At 38.6% G+C, this 22,725-nt stretch overlaps 3 protein-coding genes across 7 annotated transcripts in view; 1 reads left to right on the top strand and 2 right to left on the bottom strand.

The window, feature by feature from the left end:
- Positions 1–22,725, top strand: part of angpt4 (angiopoietin 4) — a 115,876-nt gene that overhangs the window by 7,605 nt on the left and 85,546 nt on the right. The gene's annotated exons all lie outside the window — the stretch shown is intronic.
- On the bottom strand, positions 2,494–6,844 carry LOC122870256. Its single transcript, XM_044184336.1, has 6 exons — positions 6,590–6,844; positions 5,796–5,876; positions 5,573–5,629; positions 5,270–5,353; positions 4,789–4,844; positions 2,494–3,628 (listed from the first exon to the last, which is right to left on the bottom strand). The coding sequence occupies exons 1-6, from the start codon at positions 6,627–6,629 to the stop codon at positions 3,329–3,331; spliced, it is 618 nt and encodes a 205-aa protein (XP_044040271.1). The 5' UTR covers positions 6,630–6,844; the 3' UTR covers positions 2,494–3,328.
- LOC122870041 (CMRF35-like molecule 8) lies at positions 13,088–22,721 on the bottom strand. Of its 4 annotated transcripts, none has more exons than XM_044183680.1 (9): positions 22,342–22,721; positions 19,637–20,035; positions 18,742–19,053; positions 18,307–18,618; positions 16,582–16,662; positions 16,284–16,370; positions 15,819–15,874; positions 15,475–15,531; positions 13,088–14,002 (listed from the first exon to the last, which is right to left on the bottom strand). In XM_044183680.1, exons 1-9 carry the CDS (start codon positions 22,379–22,381, stop codon positions 13,694–13,696), a joined length of 1,653 nt encoding a protein of 550 aa, XP_044039615.1. In that variant the 5' UTR covers positions 22,382–22,721; the 3' UTR covers positions 13,088–13,693. The 4 variants fall into 4 exon arrangements, with proteins under 4 accessions (XP_044039615.1, XP_044039604.1, XP_044039633.1 ...); XM_044183669.1 differs by having other exon boundaries at positions 16,582–16,674; positions 22,342–22,714; XM_044183698.1 differs by having other exon boundaries at positions 16,582–16,674; positions 19,965–20,035; positions 22,342–22,560.

The following is a 22,725-nucleotide window of genomic DNA, read 5'->3' as shown; positions in this document are numbered from 1 at the left end:
GGCCCTTGGAGTGCCCAGCCAGGTCTAGTGTTTACCGCTGCAGGTGCCCTCTTTCGACCAACGGGAGACGAACTGTTTCGACAGGAGTAATGAGGTGGGGGTTATCAGTCCCAGTGAGGATCTGAGGCTGTACGTTGGAAAAGGCATCCAAAAGCACATTTTGTAGATGGCGATAGCGTGGCTTGAGCCTGTTGATAGGGTAAGTCTGCTCCACCAGTGAGAGTCTATCAGATGTAAATGCCCCTTCTATAGTATATGTTCTTTTTGAATTTGATGCTGCAGCAGTTTTTAAGGTGACTGACCTACCCTGCATGGTCTCTGTCCCTTGCCTTACTGTGCGCAGTTCAAGTTTTTCAGCCGCCCCATGTAAACCAAGGTACTCAGTGAGAGAGGAGGCCACCTGGTTATCTCCAAGACTACCACACAGAACTGTTCAACCAGGCCCTCATGTGGGATGGAGCAACCTGACTTTCACTTCCATAAACTATTCTATTAAGGCAAGAAATGGCAAAGTTGATAAACATGGTTGAAGAACTAAAAAAAAGACTTGGTCAATTTTAAGTGTAATTCTGAAGTCAATGAGATTGATGAGGAGCAGAGTTGTGATGAACTGTCTCATAGAGAATGTGTTGAACTGCACAAGCCTTGTTACCAAAACTCTTATACACTCCTTATGACAGTGCGCATTCAGAGCCTACACTTTCAGAGTCTGTACATGTAACAGAATGTGGTAGGATTTCTTGACAGGGGAATCTCTCTGCCCACTCCTGGTCTCACAGAATTGACAAGCTTGAGATTCTTGGCAGTTACATTTGTCATTAGGCCGCGACCTTTAGTGGCCTCAGTAGTTATGACGGGATCAAAGGGGGAAGACGAGGATGAGGAAGTATAAAGAGCGTCAAAGTCCATGTTGGGAGGTGGATGGAAACCAAAAGTCATCGTTGAGTTATTTTAAATTACGCTTACTTATTTTAAGTTGCGTACCTACGTAAGTTAAGTCATGTGATTTAGCCTTTAGCTTTTCCTAAACCTAACCAAGTAGTTTTGGTGCCTAAACCAAACCAAACCAAACTACGACCATTTCACAACATTAACCCTATGTTAAGACCACGTGTTACCATGACGACGAAGGTCCAGTAACTCACACGTGTATTAGCATATAAATATAGATAGAAGACAATACGCAATAGAAGAAGGTAATAAATAAAACAGAATTCACAGGGTTAAAAACAGAGCAACAAGTCATAAATAAATACATAAACAGATATAAATAAAAAGATGCCAATAAAAAGTGCCACAACATTTAGTCCATGAAGGAGTATTGAACCGTTCAGTCCTGCAGCGCAGCAAGATAAGCCGTCTGCTGCAGCTGCTTCTCTGGCCTGCCAGGACCTTGTGGAGGGGATACCTGACATTGTCCAGGACCTTACTGCATGTGAATCTTTCCACCACGGTCCCCAGTGAGTCCAACCTCCAGCATTTTTCACCAGCTTGTCCAGCTGCCTAGTGTCTTTATCCGTGATGCTGCCTCCCCAGCAGACTGCATCATAAAAGAGGACCCTTGCTGCCACCAACTAGTAAAACGTGCAGCATTTTACTGCAGACATCAAAATCCTTTGTCAGATACTATAAGCCTTAAAACTCACTGTTTGACTGTTAGTCAAACTGGGCTGGATCGTATTTCTTGTCTCACTGGTACCTTAAACAACACACCCCCACCAACACAGCCCCCTTAATGCAGGGCTGTAATTCTGATTTTGTGTTATAGTGTATCCTTGTTCAATATAAGTACTCGTGCTTACATGATGTTTTTAAATTGTCAAATATTATTCAACAAAACTGAATTCGAAAAGCATCACAGCCTGTATGCCAGAACATTTGGATTAATAAACTGTAGGTTGTAATTTATATACTATTGTATTAGTAAGAAGAGGAACAGATGTGTATTCAACTGAGAAGCAGAATGTGGTAGTCCGTTTTTTGACCCTGTTGGTTTGAGTTGGTGATAGATTCTCAAACTGTTGACTAAAATTAGTGAGCTACAGTACAGTAGCCTATTGTATTACTGTGAGACTGCTAAACATACACATACATTACTTCTAAACTAACACAAAATGAGTGTAACCAAAAACAGACCACAGTCTGTGTTGAAACCGGATGTGTGGACATTTATTTTAAGTTCTGTTTTTGTTATATGGATTTATGCTGGTTTTTAGTGTTTTGAGACTTTTGTGACTATGCAGTATGAATACATTTGCCTGTATTCGAAGAGGCAGGGCTCTAATAACCAGTCTAATCATGATGAACGTCCTCGGTCAGGTTATTATCTCCAGTAGTTGTCTCTAGTGTCTGCACATTGGTGTTTCTTGTGTTCACAATTTAGGTCACTTACAAAAAGCGCCACCCCTCATATTTTTTCTTTCTTACATCATTGCAGACATCATTGCAGACATCACTAAACCACAGGAAACTGTGCTAGTGGTTTCAAAAGAATATGAACTTATCTTAAAATATTCAGTGCGCTAAATTTAAAGTTACTATTTGTACATTTTTATGTGATTGTTGCATCTTTAAATTTATTTTGATGGCATGTTTTTCTGTAGAATAAAGCAAGTCCTGTTGTAAAGGGGGTGGCATGCATTGCCATCTCCCACAGTGTCAGTCTTGATACTACCACCAGATGGCACTAAAGTAAAAAAAACAAAAAAAACAAACCCTGCATACAGTGAATTTAATAAGATTAAATGAGGACACCTTTATACCAGTGTGGTAAATAATCAGCAACATTTTAATGATTATCTACTTGACTCTATTGTGTTCTTGTACTTTATAATTGGCATAACACAGTATCAAGCATGACACATCTCATTTCATTAAAGCTTTTACTTTGACCATCTTTACAGCCATGTCACTGGTGGACAGACTTCGAAATGGTGAAAGTTAAAACTTCAAACATATTTCTTCAAACATTTCTCGTTACTCATCGTCCGATACAAACAACAACACCAGTATACAGTATCTGTGATGAGTTCAATCAGCCGATAATAATCAGCTGATTTAAACTGTCTACAAAGCTGAGCTTCAGGAGCAAATACAAACAAAATACTCATCTAGTCATTACAGATCAGTGCCAAAGTCCCATCACAAAACCATTGGTGACTCAAACAATGTGGATGATGAAGTGAATCCCGTGTGTCTTCAGATCACTAGGATTTATGTTGACAGGGCCCAACATCTAAATATCTGGTTGTAATTCCTGCAGTCTGAGCTGGATTTCATTGTAAACATCCACATCAGAAATGAATGACCTGAAATCTCGGCCATACATTTAGTACATTTCATTAATTCCTGACAGGGCTGATCTTTCCTCATTGCGACTTTGGCTTGTTGACTGTTGAGTAGAGAGGATCCTGTACTTCACAGTAGAATATTCGCAGGCAGCGGAGCTGGGTTTGAGGATCAGTGCCTCACCACCAGCTCTGCCAGAGCTGCTTTGAAAGTTGATGGAAGAGTAATGCAGCGAGTCAGAGGGGTTTGTGGGAAAGTTGGCAGTGGCATAAATCGTGTTCATTGCATTTCCAGAGTCTGGCTTCTGGACGTGCTGCTGTATCTCCTCGTAGACATAATCCTTCCAGAGAAGAATGAAAAACACAGTCTAAATAAATCATAAAATCGTAACAATAAGCACTATTCATACAAAATGTGCTCAACATTGTAGATAGAATTAAATTACAAACAGTTTAATATTTGGAAACATTAATTCCAGGGCCTCTAGTTTTACTGCGGTGTCATTTGGTGTTGCAGACTAGTCCAAAGCCAGGAGTAACTGATTTAAAAGGCGATTCTAATAAAATTTAATTTAAAAGAACCATTAGCTGTGTCGGTTGTTCCCATGCCACACCAGCTTCTGATATCATGTAACTTTTCACAGTTTAACATAACTTTATTTGAGATGTGTGAATTTCCTGTTGTAGCTACTCAACAGCGGGTTTATGATCATTTTCACACATGGTAATGGTATAATACTTTATATGGAGTGTTTTGTATGTATGTTATCCTTCTGGGTTTCTGTTCAGAGGCTTTCTAGGAAACAGGGAAGAAATGTGTTTGCCAGTTGCTTATCAGAGGTCGTAGTGCACCTGAATCTAAATCTTAATTGGACCGCTGTAAGTAGAATATTCATAATAAATACACAACAGCATCGCCACATGCAGCAAGGGAGATTTTGTCAGTGCAAGAGTGAAAACATAACGCTGCGTCGTTGTTGGCCAATATTTATTTCTATTATTTTTGTCTATGAAACAAGAGCCCCAGAAGTTCTTTCTTATACTTGCAACCCCAATCTCTGAACCCAGTGGCTATCGTCTGACGACGTTTTAGCCTCTGGGGGCAATGGCCAATATTTCGGGGCTTCCGGTGTTGTCAGCGGATATCCGGATAACGGATATTCAGGCCAAGACTCTTCCGCGCACCAGCCGATGGGTTCCAAGATTACATTTTGGCCACTGCGTTCTGCCACTTATGCTCTCCACACGGACTGTTTACCTTGATGCAACCAACGGACTACAAACGGAAACCAGAACGCTTCCGAAACCAAAATCTTGTAACTTGCCTACAGATCTGCGTTCATATGCAGATATCTGTTTATAGAGAGTATTGCTACCCAAATATTTAACTGTCTGGCATCATTCAGATATGAGTAATCCAGCTATTGCACAATTTTTCCAGCAATATGAATTCCACCTGTACAGTACCACCACACACAGAGACATACATTTATACACTAACCTCTTTGATGTACTGTGCTGCCGCTCCATTTCTTGTGTTTTTTGAATGTATAAGTCCTGGCCGAAAGAAAAGGAAGAGAACAAAAAACAAGCAGAAGGACACAAAGTGGATTAATTTCACCACCTTTCATCAAATTGAGACACAGTTACCTCTCTATCTACCTAATCTACCTGTACTGTCCAGGTAAGAACTGACAGTTGTTGCACTTGTTGATGATTTTGTATTTTCCAGTTTGGTTTCATTGAATAGATCTTAGCTGCCACTGAGTATCCCTAGAAATGAGCAAAGATGAAAGCTAGTAAAAAAAAATCAACTTCCAGATATCATCAAAAGTCGTGTCTAGTCACTACTAACGTCATACACTATGTCTGCTTTGGCTTTTTTAGACATCACACGCACACAGGATGGAGATGCTGTGAATGTGGTTTTGTGTGTACAATATGTGTGTGTTTCTTCTGCAAACTGCTAATAACTCTCTTACGTTTGTAGATGAGGATAAAAATTAGCACAAACAGCAGCAGCACAGCTACACAGATGATCACTGTAACGAGGACCGGAAAGCTTCCTGCAAGATAAACCACACAACAAAATAAATATCCAGACTTGTTTAAAACACAGTCAACACATGCCTTTATCATCCAGAGCTGTCTGTGTTGAGGAATTTAAGAGGAAATGTACAGAAATCGAATTTTAAAAGTTTTTAAAACATTCCTCCTCCCTCCTCTTGCCCTTCTGCAGCAGAAGGTTTAAGATACCAAATGTGCTGTCTTACCACGACACTTACTATATGCAGCAGCTATGGGGTTAGAAGAAACAGGAGATGTGGATGATGTTGTTGAAACTGTTGGTGATAATAAAAAAACAAAATAAGATTTGGTAAAAAATAGAGAAAAAACCCTTAAACCAAACTTAGAGGTCGGACTCCACACAACAATCTTTTGTTTTTTTCCATTGCAACGGATGGGTTTGTTAATACATCCACCTCTATACCAAACGAGCTGTCTTACCACGACTCTCAGTAGATGCAGCAGTTGACTGGGTTGAAGAGACAGGATCAGTCGATGATCTTGCTGAAACTGTTGGTGATACTGGAAAAAAAATAAAAAATAAAATTTGGCTAAAAATAGAGAGAAAAACCCTTAGACCAAACTTAGAGGTCGGACTCCACACAACAATCTTTTTTTCTTTTCCGTTGCGAAGGATGGGTTTGTTAATATATCCACTTCTAGCACAAATGATAACATTTTAAAAATTGGCCTCCAGTTTCAATTTCTGACTCTGGTTCTGAAAAACAATGGAAACAGGAAACTAAATAATTAATACATAAAAAAACAAAGTTGAGTGGATGGGTGGCAATACCACTTTGTTGAACATAGACATTTTGACATGTCACAGTAGGAAAACAAAGTAGGTGAAAATAATTAAAGGAATGCGACTGAAGTTGTGCTGAGTGGAACATTTTACAGTGAAGTCAGTGCTCTCCGGTGGACAAGCTATAATCTACATCCTGCAAGGCTTAGTCAGATCAGAGCAAAGTGTCCAGAGGCTGTCATACATTTTCCCTGCCAGTAAAGCAAACCTCCAGTCTGAATGTCCTTGATTCATTTTAGACATGCGTGTTTATGTGGTTTTTAATCATCAAATAAGATTCAACTAAACGAAAATAAGTTTAATAAGTAATACAAAATGAGAAGTAACCCAACCCAGACCACAGGATGTGTTCGGTTAATTGTTTAGAAGCAGGGCTGTAACAGATGTAATCTCTAAAATCAGTAGTCCAATAGCAGCAATCTTTTTTTACCTGTCATCAGTGAGAGGATGAGTAGAGGAAAAGTCTTCATTTTGTTTGACACTGAGCTCCTCTGTGAAATTATTTAACTACAGTTTGTTGTTTCAGTTTTCTGGTGTTGGTTGGTCTCCAGTATCTGCACAGCTGTATTTCCTGAATTCATATCTATATCTATATCTATATCACCTGAAAACTACTACCAATTTTCTATCCTCCCCCTTTTATCTTCCGTCTTTAAGTGTTAGTCATATCTCCTTCCCCTTTATAAGTTACTTCATTACATAGTAAATAGGAAATGACTGGAGAGAGAGAGAGACTTGTACTGTTAGGAAGTGCCTGACACACTATATGATTATATGTCAGAAAGAAAGGTCAGTGTAACAGTTATCATTTATAAAAACTACAAACGCAAACTGTGAATGGGTGCAGCCTCATCATTATTTGGTTTTAATTAAATAAGTAAATTATGTACTTCATACATTATAAATTGTGTATCTGCAGTTCCACAATGCAAAACAGGTGACTGAGGGAACAAATGAAAGAGATTCTATTAATCCATAAAAATGAAGTTTCAGATTTTTTACCCATAACTATCGGGCAACGTACCTCTACCTGTGGATAGTAGTTAAACCTGCAGTAACTGATTTTTTACTTTTTAATTGTCAGATAGTGTTCAGCAGTGTTAATGGCAGGAGATATTCCTCTTTTTAAACCAGAAACTGCTAGAATTTAACAAGGCTTCACAGAGAAATATGGGAACAACAGTTGAGATGAATGTGACTACATGGATGATGCCAATGTTGAAAAACTCTGGCCACTGGCTATGAGACATTCTCACCTTTACCCAGATGAGCTATTTAAAACCAACAGGATGTGAACCACAGGCCCATTTAAGTTTCCACCCATAGCACAAAACCACACAAACTACTGCTGATGGGGTAATGAAACTATATTATTATATTCATAATCAGGTTGTCGTGTTTAATCAGCTTTTATTGTTACAATATTTCACATGGATGAATCTTCAACATTTTCCTACTCTCTGCTTCCTGCTGATTTATTAAGTGTTGGTAATAATTCATCTTATGGATTTTTGACTTATTGTAGTAGTGTAGTGTGTTACTGTTTGATTTTCAATAATTACAGTACAATAACTGACCTGCTAAGATCAGCATTACTGCAGTTCACATAATTAAACTGAACTGAATTCAAACTTGTGTCAATATCTATCAAAGAAAATATGTTTTGCCTTGGTTTCATGCTGTTTTGGTTGGCAGCAAACTAGTCTAATTAGTGGTAGTGTTGATACTACCACCAGATGGCACTAAAGTAACAAAAAACAAAACAAAACAAACCCTGCATACAGTGAATTTAATAAGACCAAATGAGGACACCTTTATACCAGTGTGGTAAATAATCAGCAACATTTTAATGATTGTCTACTTGACTCTATAATTGGCATAACACAGTATCAAGCATGACACATCTCATTTCATTAAAGCTTTTACTTTGACTATACTAGGCTGAAGGGAATGCCATTAGTTGTGCTAATATTTGGTCATAAAGTACTGGACAAATTAAAAATGGATCTGATGATGACACTAGATGAAAACCAAAGTTATTACAATTCATCCTGAGGGGGACACACTGTAAATGTCTGAACCAAACTTCATGGCAATCCATCTAATTGTTGTTGAGATACTTCACTCAAAAGCACAAATATCAACCTCATGGTGGCGCCAGAGGAAAAGTCACTAGGATTCATCATCTGGGAACCATTAATGTCCAAAAATGTATGACAATCCATCCAGTAGAGGTTTAAAATTGGACCAAAGTGATGGACTGACCAACTGACAGAGCAACATTGCCATCTTTACAGCCATGTCACTGGTGGACAAACTATGAAATGGTGAAAGTTAAATCTTCAAACATATTTCTTCAAACATTTCTCGTTACTCATCGTCCGATACAAACAATAATAATTCATTAATTCCTGACAGGGCTGATCTTTCCTCATTGGGACTGTGGCTTGTTGACTGTTGAGTAGAGGGGATCCTGTGAAGATCTGGATGGTTGATTGACAGTAGAGTAGGTTGGACTTCGGCTTTGATTCACAGTAGAATATTCGCAGGCAGCGGAGCTGGGTTTGAGGATCAGTGCCTCACCACCAGCTCTGCCAGAGCTGCTTTGAAAGTTGATGGAAGAGTAATGCAGCGAGTCAGAGGGGTTTGTGGGAAAGTTGGCAGTGGCATAAATCGTGTTCATTGCATTTCCAGAGTCTGGCTTCTGGACGTGCTGCTGTATCTCCTCGTAGACATAATCCTTCCAGAGAAGAATGAAAAACACAGTTTAAATACATCATGTGAAATCCTAACAATAAGCACTATTCATACAAAATGTGCTCAACATTGTCAAATTAAATTACAAACAGGTTAACATTTGGAAACATTAATTCCAGGGCCTCTAGTTTTACTGCGGTGTCATTTGGTGTTGCAGACTAGTCCAAAGCCAGGAGTAACTGATTTAAAAGGCGATTCTAATAAAATTTAATTTAAAAGAACCATTAGCTGTGTCGGTTGTTCCCATGCCACACCAGCTTCTGATATCATGTAACTTTTCACAGTTTAACATAACTTTATTTGAGATGTGTGAATTTCCTGTTGTAGCTACTCAACAGCGGGTTTATGATCATTTTCACACATGGTAATGGTATAATACTTTATATGGAGTGTTTTGTATGTATGTTATCCTTCTGGGTTTCTGTTCAGAGGCTTTCTAGGAAACAGGGAAGAAATGTGTTTGCCAGTTGGTTATCAGAGGTCGTAGTGCACCTGAATCTAAATCTTAATCGGACTGCTGTAAGTAGAATATTCATAACAAACACACAACAGCATCGCCACATGCAGCAAATAGGGAGATTTTGTCAGTGCAAGAGTGAAAACATAACGCTGCGTCGTTGTTGGCCAATATTTATTTCTATTATTTTTGTCTATGAAACAAGAGCCCCAGAAGTTCTTTCTTATACTTGCAACCCCAATCTCTGATCCCAGTGGCTATCGTCTGACGACGTTTTAGCCTCTGGGGGCAATGGCCAATATTTCGGGGCTTCCGGTGTTGTCAGCGGATATCCGGATAACGGATATTCAGGCCAAGACTCTTCCGCGCACCAGCCGATGGGTTCCAAGATTACATTTTGGCCACTGCGTTCTGCCACTTATGCTCTCCACACGGACTGTTTACCTTGATGCAACCAACGGACTACAAACGGAAACCAGAACGCTTCCGAAACCAAAATCTTGTAACTTGCCTACAGATCTGCGTTCATATGCAGATATCTGTTTATAGAGAGTATTGCTACCCAAATATTTAACTGTCTGGCATCATTCGGATATGAGTAATCCAGCTATTGCACAATTTTTCCAGCAATATGAATTCCACCTGTACAGTACCACCACACACAGAGACATACATTTATACACTAACCTCTTTGATGTACTGTGCTGCCGCTCCATTTCTTGTGTTTTTTGAATGTATAAGTCCTGGCCGAAAGAAAAGGAAGAGAACAAAAAACAAGCAGAAGGACATAAAGTGGATTAATTTCATCACTTTTCATCAAATTGAGGCACAGTTATCTCTCTATCTACCTAATCTACCTGTACTGCCCAGATAAGAACTGACAGAGTTGCACTTGTTGATGATTTTGTATTTTCCAGTTTGGTTTCATTGAATAGATCTTAGCTGCCACTGAGTATCCTCAGAAATGAGCAAAGATGAAAGCTAGAAAAAAAAAATCAACTTCCAGATATCATCAAAAGTCGTGTCTAGTCACTACTAACGTCATACACTATGTCTGCTTTGGCTTTTTTAGACATCACACGCAAACAGGATGGAGATGCTGTGAATGTGGTTTTGTGTGTACAATATGTGTGTGTTTCTTCTGCAAACTGCTAATAACTCTCTTACGTTTGTAGATGAGGATAAAAATTAGCACAAACAGCAGCAGCACAGCTACACAGATGATCACTTTAACGAGGACCGGAGAGCCACCTGCAAGATAAACCACACAACAAAATAAATATCCAGACTTGTTTAAAACACAGTCAACACATGCCTTTATCACCCAGAGCTGTCTGTGTTGAGGAATTTAAGAGGAAATGTACAGAAATTTAATTTTAGAAGTTTTTAAAACATTCCTCCTCCCCCCTCCTCTTGCCCTTCTGCAGCAGAAGGTTTAAGATACCAAATGTGCTGTCTTACCTCGACTCTCAGTAGATGCAGTAGTTGACTGGTTAGAAGAAACAGGAGATGTGAATGATCTTGGTGAAACTGTTGTTGAAACTGTTGTTGAAACTGTTGGTGATACTAGAAAATAAATTAAAAATTTACATTTGGCTAAAAATAGACAGAAAACCCTTAAACCAAACTTAGAGGTCGGACTCCACACAACAATCTTTTTTTCTTTTCCGTTGCGAAGGATGGGTTTGTTAATATATCCACTTCTAGCACAAATGATAACATTTTAAAATTTGGGCTCCAGATTCAATTTCTGACTCTGGTTCTGAAAAACAATGGAAACAGGAAACTAAATAATTAATACACAAAAAAACAAAGTTGAGTGGATGGGTGGCAATACCACTTTGTTGAACATAGACATTTTGACATGTCACAGTAGGAAAACAAAGTAGGTGAAAATAATTAAATGAATGCGACTGAAGTTGTGCTGAGTGGAACATTTTACAGTGAAGTCAGTGCTCTCCGGTGGACAAGCTATAATCTACATCCTGCAAGGCTTAGTCAGATCAGAGCAAAGTGTCCAGAGGCTGTCATACATTTTCCCTGCCAGTAAAGCAAACCTCCAGTCTGAATGTCCTTGATTCATTTTAGACATGCGTGTTTATGTGGTTTTTAATCATCAAATAAGATTCAACTAAACGAAAATAAGTTTAATAAGTAATACAAAATGAGAAGTAACTCCAACCCAGACCACAGGATGTGTTCGGTTAATTGTTTAGAAGCAGGGCTGTAACAGATGTAATCTCTAAAATCAGTAGTCCAATAGCAGCAATCTTTTTTACCTGTCATCAGTGAGAGGATGAGTAGAGGAAAAGTCTTCATTTTGTTTGACACTGAGCTCCTCTGTGAAATTATTTAACTACAGTTTGTTGTTTCAGTTTTCTGGTGTTGGTTGGTCTCCAGTATCTGCACAGCTGTATTTCCTGAATTCATATCTATATCTATATGTATATCACCTGAAAACTACTACCAATTTTCTATCCTCCCCCTTTTATCTTCCGTCTTTAAGTGTTAGTCATATCTCCTCCCTCTTTATAAATTACTTCATTACACAGTAAATAGGAAATGACTGGAAAGAGAGAGTGAGAGAGAGAGAGAGAGTGAGAGAGAGAGAGAGAGAGAGAGAGAGAGAGACTTGTACTGTTAGGAAGTGCCTGACACACTATATGATTATATGTCAGAAAGAAAGGTCAGTGTAACAGTTATCATTTATAAAAACTACAAACTGTGAATGGGTGCAGCCTCATCATTATTTGGTTTTAATTAAATAAGTAAATTATGTACTTCATACATTATAAATTGTGTATCTGCAGTTCCACAATGCAAAACAGGTGACTGAGGGAACAAATGAAAGAGATTCTATTAATCCATAAAAGTGAAGTTGTAGATTTTTTACCCACAACTATCGGCAACGTACCTCTACCTGTGGATAGTAGTTAAACCTGCAGTAACTGATTTTTTACTTTTTAATTGTCAGATAGTGTTCAGCAGTGTTAATGGCAGGAGATATTCCTCTTTTTAAACCAGAAACTGCTAGAATTTAACAAGGCTTCACAGAGAAATATGGGAACAACAGTTGTAATGAATGTGACTACATGGATGATGCCGATGTTGAAAAAACTCTGGCCACTGGCTATGAGACATTCTCACCTTTACCCAGATGAGCTATTTAAAACCAACAGGATGTGAACCACAGGCCCATTTAAGTTTCCACCCATAGCACAAAACCACACAAACTACTGCTGATGGGGTAATGAAACTATATTATTATATTCATAATCAGGTTGTCGTGTTTAATCAGCTTTTATTGTTACAATATTTCACATGGATGAATCTTCAACATTTTCCTACTCTGCTTCCTGCTGATTTATTAAGTGTTGGTAATAATTCATCTTATGGATTTTTGACTTATTGTAGTAGTGTAGTGTGTTACTGTTTGATTTTCAATAATTACAGTACAATAACTGACCTGCTAAGATCAGCATTGCTGCAGTTCACATAATTAAACTAAACTGAATTCAAACTTTTGTCAATATCTATCAAAGAAAATATGTTTTGCCTTGGTTTCATGCTGTTTTGGTTGGCAGCAAACTAGTCTAATTAGTGGTAGTGTTGATACTACCACCAGATGGCACTAAAGTAACAAAAAACTAAACAAAACAAACCCTGCATACAGTGAATTTAATAAGACCAAATGAGGACACCTTTATACCAGTGTGGTAAATAATCAGCAACATTTTAATGATTGTCTACTTGACTCTATAATTGGCATAACACAGTATCAAGCATGACACATCTCATTTCATTAAAACTTTTACTTTGACTATACTAGGCTGATGGGAATGCCATTAGTTGTGCTGATATTTGGTCATGAAGTACTGGACAAATTAAAAATGGATCTGATGATGACACTAGATGAAAACCAAAGTTATTACAATTCATCCTGAGGGGGACACACTGTAAATGTCTGAACCAAACTTCATGGCAATCCATCTAATTGTTGTTGAGATACTTCACTCAAAAGCACAAATATCAACCTCATGGTGGCGCCAGAGGAAAAGTCACTAGGATTCATCATCTGGGAACCATTAATGTCCAAAAATGTATGACAATCCATCCAGTAGAGGTTTAAAATTGGACCAAAGTGATGGACTGACCAACTGACAGAGCAACATTGCCATCTTTACAGCCATGTCACTGGTGGACAAACTATGAAATGGTGAAAGTTAAATCTTCAAACATATTTCTTCAAACATTTCTCGTTACTCATCGTCCGATACAAACAATAATAATTCATTAATTCCTGACAGGGCTGATCTTTCCTCATTGGGACTGTGGCTTGTTGACTGTTGAATAGAGGGGATCCTGTGAAGATCTGGATGGTTGATTGACAGTAGAGTAGGTTGGACTTTGGCTGTACTTCACAGTAGAATATTCGCAGGCAGCGGAGCTGGGTTTGAGGATCAGTGCCTCACCACCAGCTCTGCCAGAGCTGCTTTGAAAGTTGATGGAAGAGTAATGCAGCGAGTCAGAGGGGTTTGTGGGAAAGTTGGCAGTGGCATAAATCGTGTTCATTGCATTTCCAGAGTCTGGCTTCTGGACGTGCTGCTGTATCTCCTCGTAGACATAGTCCTTCCAGAGAAGAATGAAAAACACAGTTTAAATACATCATGTGAAATCCTAACAATAAGCACTATTCATACAAAATGTGCTCAACATTGTAGAATTAAATTACAAACAGTTTAATATTTGGAAACATTAATTCCAGGGCCTCTAGTTTTACTGCGGTGTCATTTGGTGTTGCAGACTAGTCCAAAGCCAGGAGTAACTGATTTAAAAGGCGATTCTAATAAAATTTAATTTAAAAGAACCATTAGCTGTGTCGGTTGTTCCCATGCCACACCAGCTTCTGATATCATGTAACTTTTCACAGTTTAACATAACTTTATTTGAGATGTGTGAATTTCTTGTTGTAGCTACTCAACAGCGGGTTTATGATCATTTTCACACATGGTAATGGTATAATACTTTATATGGAGTGTTTTGTATGTAAGTTATCCTTCTGGGTTTCTGTTCAGAGGCTCCTCCTCTTTTGCTCTCGTATCTCCCTGAACATTCCAAGCCATGCCGAACTCCGAGTTTGGTTCAAACTTCTCGCCAAATGGAACAGGATCACCTTCTTCTACGACGTACAACTGACTCACCCACACTACATCCATCTGGTCACTGACCCTGCTCCTTCTATCAGGTTTGAGGGTTTCTACAATGGAAGATGGTTTGCAGTAGAATGGCCTCAAGGCTCGCAAGTGAATGCCAGGTTGCTTCCTCCGCTCTCTTCGAAATCTACCACATAATAGCCGCAGCTATTCCGTGGGGCCAGGAACGTTCCTGCAACGCCCATTCTCGTATACTGTAGGGCAACTCGCAGACGTAGACATAATCAGCTTACACCTGACTTTTACTTCAATGTCCAATCACTGCTGAATCCTTTCGAGACCCTTGCAAACTTGTTGCAATTCCGGGAATCCCAGCATAACCATAACAGATTCTCTCTGAGTCCGGAAAAGTGATTCTGGTTCCACCTGCACTTTCACCACATACTCTCCTTGTCCGGCATTTCTCCCGTCCATTACTCTGGTGTTCACTCCTTCAGAATCATAGCTGCCACCTCGGCTCCCGCAACGGCATCCCAGAGCACTTAATACAAATCATGGACAGTTGGTCCTCTCAAGCATATATAACACTGCTACATTCGCTGTTGCCCGGGTGCTATGGCGGATTCCCCATGAAGCTTCCCCACACAAAGCAATAGACATAGAGAAATACAAGACTTCAAACTTCACTCATAATCTTTCGTTTTCGTCAATAAATCACTTAAACGGATCTGTTGATGATGTTGTCCTTGCTAGTGAATTGGAGTTATTTAGCAGAGTTTCAGGAGCAGGACCGCACCTCAGTCACACCACTTCCAGCATTCCCATAAATACCCACCTAAACCATCTCCTCCTCTTTTGTTCTCGTATTCTGCGCCCCTCCCTCCCACCCCTATCTTTCGCCTATTTTTCGCCTATTTTTCGCCTATTTTTTCCGTCCTTGCTACTCACCATAGGGTCCCGGGGGGGTCCGTGGTGCCCGGGTGCTACAGCGGGTTCCCCACGAAGCTTCCCCACACAAAGGGATAGAGAGAAGAAGTACAAGACTTAAAGCTTCACTCATTATCTTTCGTTTTCGTCAATAAATCACCATCTGTTGATGGTGTGGGGCTTGCTAGTGAATTTATATTATTTTTGTCTATGAAACAAGAGTCCACTTATACTTGCAACCCAAATACTTAAATATCTGGCATAATTCAGATATGAGTAATCCAGCTATTGCTCAATTTTTCCAGCAATATGAATTCCACCTGTACAGTACCACCACACACAGAGACATACATTTATACACTAACCTCTTTGATGTGCTGTGCTGCCGCTCCATTTCTTGTGTTTGTTGAATCTAAACTTCCTGGCCGAAAGAAAAGGAAGAGAACAAAAAACAAGCAGAAGGACATAAAGTGGATTAATTTCACCACTTTTCATGAAATTGAGACACAGTTATCTCTCTATCTACCTAATCTACCTGTACTGCCCAGGTAAGAACTGACAGAGTTGCACTTGTTGATGATTTTGTATTTTCCAGTTTGGTTTCATTGAATAGATCTTAGCTGCCACTGAGTATCCCCAGAAATGAGTTGAAAAAAAATCAACTTCCAGATATCATCAAAAGTCGTGTCTAGTCACTACTAACGTCATACACTATGTCTGCTTTGGCTTTTTTAGACATCACACGCACACAGGATGGAGATGCTGTGAATGTGGTTTTGTGTGTACAATATGTGTGTGTTTCTTCTGCAAACTGCTAATAACTCTCTTACGTTTGTAGATGAGGATAAAAATTAGCACAAACAGCAGCAGCAGCACAGCTACACAGATGATCACTGTAACGAGGACCGGAAAGCTTCCTGCAAGATAAACCACACAACAAAATAAATATCCAGACTTGTTTAAAACACAGTCAACACATGCCTTTATCACCCAGAGCTGTCTGTGTTGAGGAATTTAAGAGGAAATGTACAGAAATTTAATTTTAAAAATGCTTTTAAAACATTCCTCCTCCCTCTCCTCTTGCCCTTCTGCAGCAGAAGGTTTGAGATATCAAACGTGCTGTCTTACCTCGACTCTCAGTAGATGCAGTAGTTGACTGGATAGAAGAAACAGGAGATGTGGATGATGTTGTTGAAACTGTTGTTGAAACTGTTGGTGATACTGGAAAATAAATTAAAAAATACATTTGGCTAAAAATAAACAGAAAACCCTTATACCAACGATGGAAATAAGCCTTCAGGCTTTTTTGTGTTTTCATCCTCTGTGATGTTTATTGTATGTAATGGTTAGTGTTGAATGTGTTTTTTAGTCATCAAATAAATTCATTCATTCATTCATACAAGTACCTCAAATTTATACGTAGGCACAGTACTTAAGGAAATGTACTTAGTAAGATTCCACCACTGCTGTTACACAATAAACCTTTTTCACAGCAGATATTTTTACTTGTCATAGTAGGAAGAGCACAGGTGTTAATAATAACATTAACAATGGCTCTGTTCTATGCAAGTGTCCCAGTGATCCATGGCAGTGTGACAGTGAGCGAGCATGAACAACACCAGGACCCTGAAACTGAAGCCGCTGAATGGAATGTTTTAAATAAGTTGTGGACATAGATAATAGTAATAATAAGATCATAATCTTTGGTTAAAGTGAAAGTTAAGGTTTGGTTTAAATAACTAAAGTTTTAAATATGTTTTTTAACATGCTTATACATTGCAAGAATAGGAAATGAAAACTTCCCTCCCAGTAGAGAAATAGTTAGGGTTAAGTCTAAGCACCACTTTTTATCTTACCAAACCTTGCTTTCGATAAAACCACTTCCTTTTTCTGTTTTCCTCCTATGTAACGCTTTTTATGGCTTAGAAACAGATTTGCTTCTTCACATAAAGTATGAAGGGATTAATTTGTTCATCTGCTTGTAGTCATTTTGGAAGACTTTTGTTGCTCGGGGAACTTTCCAGAAATACTCTTAGTATGTTAATCCTGAGTTGACGGAAACATACTCTACATACTCTAACCTGCTTCTTGGCAGGTTTTCTTCAACAAACTGATTTTCTCTCTGTCTATATATACATCATATAGTCTTAGCACGTTGTAACAGCATTTCAAAATCTAAAAAACGTTATTATTCGATAGTAGGAAAAGCACAGGTGTTAGTAGTGACATTGACGATGGCTCCGTTCTATTCAAGTGTCCCAGTAAGTCATGACAATGTGACAGTGAGCCAGCATGCACAATACCAGGACCCTGAAACTAACTGAAGCAGCAAAATGGAATTCAACCATCGTTAGATTATTATTATTTACACCTGTGTTTTTCTTACTGTGATGTAAAAATGTCTTCTGTGAAAAAGTTCTACTGCTGCCAAGTACGTTTTGCACTTTATCACAGGGAAAACCAACTCAGGTGGATTATGAATGAGTATAAAACTTTATAGTGTTAACTTATTTACTTTTTTTTTCTCCAACTCATATTCTTTCACTGCTGCTATTGCTTAGTTACCTGTTGCCATGGTGAATCGTAGTATTGGAGATCTATTAATGGTGGCTTTATTCAGTCACCATACATGCACTCTGGGGTTAACATACTCAGAGTTGATTGATAGGGGAGATACAGAGTTTGTTAAACCTGCTTTCTGGAGCAGGAAAATAACTTTATAAGATAGTGATGAAGTAAAGTCCAGCAGTAATCAATAATTACTGTAGCTTTCTTTTCATGCTTTCCATCCGTCAGTTACCCTCTTAAAATCTGAACCAGGGTCAGATAACACAATAAAATGACATGACTCACCTACAGTCATCACAAATCTGTGGAAGAATGTGTTGCTGCGTGTTTTGTCAGTGCTTTCAGCTCCGCACCAGTATGTCCCAGTGTCGTCTGGTGTTACGTCTCTCACTGTTATGGTGCTATTGCTCTTCTCTTTGTCCTCCTTCATGGAAAACTTCCCAGTGTTGTTTTGCTGTGCGGCGCTTACTAGAGGTTGACATATAGATGGATCTTCTCCCTTACAGATGAATTTGTTTATATAAGTACCATTTTCATATTTACACCAGTATGTAAGATTCTGTCCAGTAGTTGGAGACCTTTTGAAGGTAGTAATATCTGTAGACAGACAGACAGACAGCATTGCCTTTCAGTGACTGTATTTAACAACATATTTCAGAGACACCTTAATCATCTATGTGAGTAAATCAAACCTAAAAGTGTCAGATGTGTGCTGCTCACCTTTAACCTCCAGTTGTATTTGTTTGCGTGAAACTCGGGAATTTCCTTTATTTAATACCACTCCACACCAGTAGACACCAGCATGCTGTGAGGACACATAACTGATGGACATGTTGAAGCCACGTTTGGTTTCTGTGAGCGTGAATATCCTGTTTGACTTTACAGAAGATTTTGTTGATAAAATATCCTCACAAGTTAAACCGTTCTCTTTGCAGAAAAACATGGATTTGTTTTCTGTGTAATCACATGTGATGGTGGTTTTAGCTGTTTTGTACGCAGTTTGAATCAATTGACTCTGGCAGCCGTCTTTCTCTGCAAATAAAAAAGAAAGATAAAACATGCAAACCATAAACCATAAAATACAGCAAGAAGTTAAGGGAATGGCCAAACAGAGAGAAATAAAACTAAATATACAAAGAACAACCTATAACCATTGGAGTATAAATTATAAAAAGGTTATGAAAATGCCATTCGATACAAGTAGGGTTTTAAAAGTTTGTGACACTGACTCAGCTGATCAAAATAAATAAATAAATCACTAATACTGTGCTATGGATCGAAATGCATTTCATCTCAAGTATATATAGTTAAGTGCTTTATTCTATCTAATATATCTGCCTGTCTTGTAATTTGTTCTTTATGGCAGATTGATTTCAATTTATGTAGAATTAAATGTTATGCTTGGGAAGGAATATCACTATACTTCAGGAAGTTCGAAATAATGACATCAAACTTTAATTGATATCTGAGGTCTTTTAGGATTGAATCTTTGGCTTGATTCATTATATGTGCATTGTGTTGTTACATTGGATGTTATTGTTTTATTTATATTTTGTTGTGAAAAGTTTTAATTTTTAGTTTATTTAAAAACACATTAAAAGTTAGTGTCTCTTACCAACTTCCAATTCCACTTCATCGGTTTTCTGAGATCGGCCATGTTTATTACACTTGTACTTCCCAGAGTCCTCAGGTTTAAGTTGTTTAATGACCACCCTGAGATTTTTATTTTTTGTATCATGGTACAGGGAAACGCTGCCTTTGTTTTCCCACACATTCTTCTGAGTACTTTGTATGGTTGTTTCTTTGGGAATGGCACATTGTATATCAATACTTTGATAGTTTCTATTTGTTTTTGGATATTTCCAGGTGAATTCAACCCATCCTTTTGGGCATCCCTTGACTTCAGACTCTTCAGACACTACATCAGTACTTTCTCTATTTACTTTTGGATATTTGCAGGTGATTTCAAACAATCCTTCTCTGCATTCCGTCGCTATAGACCCGGCCTCACAACCTGTAGATCAGACAAAAACAAAGGTTCACATCACGTCAGACACTGAAACAATCCCAGAGCTACAGCAGTATAAATAATCAATACAACCTCCACTTTCTGCATCAGTAGACCACAAAGATGAATCAGTTAATGGCTGATAGACTTTCTGTCAGTAGGAGAAAATATAGAGTATGAGGATAGAGTATCACTGTATTACAATAATGCTGTCGTAAACCTTCTGTTATTTTTATGGTTGTGACTATCTGGACCACGGAGTATTGGTTAGCTATAACCATCTTGAGAAATGAAAGTGGCTATAATCAATATTTTTATATAAACAATGGAACACATGACAACAAGTACATGAAAGGGGTCACTTGTAGTCTCTAACCAACAGATCACCCAACTCTGCAGTTCCCCTCAACTCCACAGAGCGATTTATCATCTTTTAGTTCAGTGCTTCAGTTTTAAGCCCAATTTTACTGTTTTGGTTCACTCACTGCTCTCATCAGGGTTGTTTCCATCAGCATCAGTGAAAAAGCTCTGATAAACACACTGTACACTACCTGTCCGGCAACAAACAGCATATAGGCAATGTTAGCCACTTGCTGGTGAACATAGTGAGTAAAGCAGAGTAAATATTGGGGCTTACATTGTTCAAGTGGCCAGACACTCGACTAAATATGAATGCTGGGATGCCGTGTTTGACAGCTTTAAAGTTAAGAATAAGTAAATGTGTTTATAGCTTGTGTCCACTGTTCCCAAATACATAGTTAATGCAGATTTGAAGATGGGGCTGTGCTCTTTAAAGGCCAACCTTATTGGATTAAAGTGTAAATATTGTTTTGAAAATACAGCTTAGCTAGTGAGTTAACTAGTTATCTCAATAATAGCAAGGCAGCAGTTTTTAGCCGCACAGTTTAACCACATAACCTTTCAGTTGGTATGTGGTCCATGAAATCTGCAAATCTCTCATAATCATCAGAAAGTGGTCATACAGGCCATGGTTCTTGGATATGTTGAGAGTGAATGATATCCAAGGCCATACAAACATGGGTCTAATAGCTTCATATTCACATAAATTAGCAGGTATCTGTACAGCTCAGCAAACACCTGGTGGTTTTTTATTCTCCTGTATTAACTGTATTGCCACTCATAATTCTAACAATTATATACAGAACTGTCGTATGATGTGTAGTATGTGGACCCAAATGCAGATGACCAGGAAGCGGTATGAGGGTGAAGTAGCCGGATGGCTACAGTGTTTATTGGGGGGTGATGTGGTTAACAGGCAGGTACAGGCAGACAGACCAGTAGGCAGACAGGTAACAAACAGGTAACAGGAAAATAGGCAGATATAGGTCCAGGTACAGGGAAATGGGTTACCGGATGGCAGTGGAGGAAACAGGGAAGTAAGTCCAAGTGAGGCTAACCAAGTCCAATAGGGAGCAGGCAAAGTTCAAAATCCAGAATCCAGCCATGGTCCAAAACAGAACTCACGGTAAAAATGCCGGGTAACTGGGCACGGAAACCAGGTACAACAAAAGGTGCACCAAACGGCAACACACACAATACAGGACCAATACCAGACAGGAATCACACTACAAAATAAAGCAGGAAGTGACAAAACCTCAAACTACAACACAGAACAGTGAATTTCCTGTCCAATTCAGAATATTGCTGCCACAATTCAGGGAACTCGAATTGTTATCATGAGTTTTGTTCTTGCACCTGTTTGGCCCTTTTGAACATACAGGACTTTTTTTCAGAACTTAAAATGGCCAAAAGAAGCCGTACGTGACTTTCACTTCTGCTTGTGTTTTCTCCACTTTTAAGAGTAGACACCACAATATGTAAGTTTGAATTGTTGTTGTTTCCTTTTTCAATATTAGCCATATTTAGTTGTCAAAACATTTATTAAACATAAGAAAAATAAAAAGTATCACTGACTATGTGCAAAGGGATTTTTGTCAAAAGTTTTCATTAACAGACAAAAACATCAGCTCTGATAGCTGCATATTCACATGAAATCACAAATACTACCTGTGTAATAACCTTTTATTAACAGACTATAGGATGAATTATCCATAGTGAGAAGCAGAAAATATGTGTTTAAATGAGTATTAAATGTTTTTTGACCCTGCTGGTTTTAGTTTGTGAACCAGTAAGACTACTGTGACCTGTGTTAAAGTAAAGAAATACAAAAATAGGAGCTACTGTAAATCCAGACGACAAGATGTATTGAAACTGGTTAAATTCTTAAGAGGCTATAACAGTTATCTATCAAATCTCTAATATCAGGAATCAGGCAGCAGAAATCGTTTTACCTTTCATCAGAGGAAGGAGGAGTAGAAGAAAGCTCCTCATTTTTGTTGATCTTGGATGTTGAAATCCTCAGTAAGACTATTTAGACTATTGTTCTTCAGTTGGTTTTGTCAGTTCCTCTTTTCATTTGTTGGTTGATTGGCTGTCTGCACAGACCTGTTTCCTGAGACTATGTTTTGGCTACAAGTTACCCCACCCCTCTTGCTCTATCTGTCTTTCACTGTCACTGAGTTTTTGTATACTACAAGAAGAAGCCCTATCAGTCCCAGCAGACCACCCACGTTCCGCTCGCTGTTTAAGTGAGGCTTGTTCATGAACCGATTGGTCTATCTTGCTGTCAGTGAACATATCAGTAGCCCGGGTCCTCATCAACAAAATGAAATGTC

This window comes from Siniperca chuatsi, linkage group LG2 (genome assembly GCF_020085105.1).
Source record: "Siniperca chuatsi isolate FFG_IHB_CAS linkage group LG2, ASM2008510v1, whole genome shotgun sequence".
Classification (NCBI taxonomy): domain Eukaryota; kingdom Metazoa; phylum Chordata; class Actinopteri; order Centrarchiformes; family Sinipercidae; genus Siniperca; species Siniperca chuatsi.
This window is presented reverse-complemented; position numbering and strand designations above follow the sequence as displayed.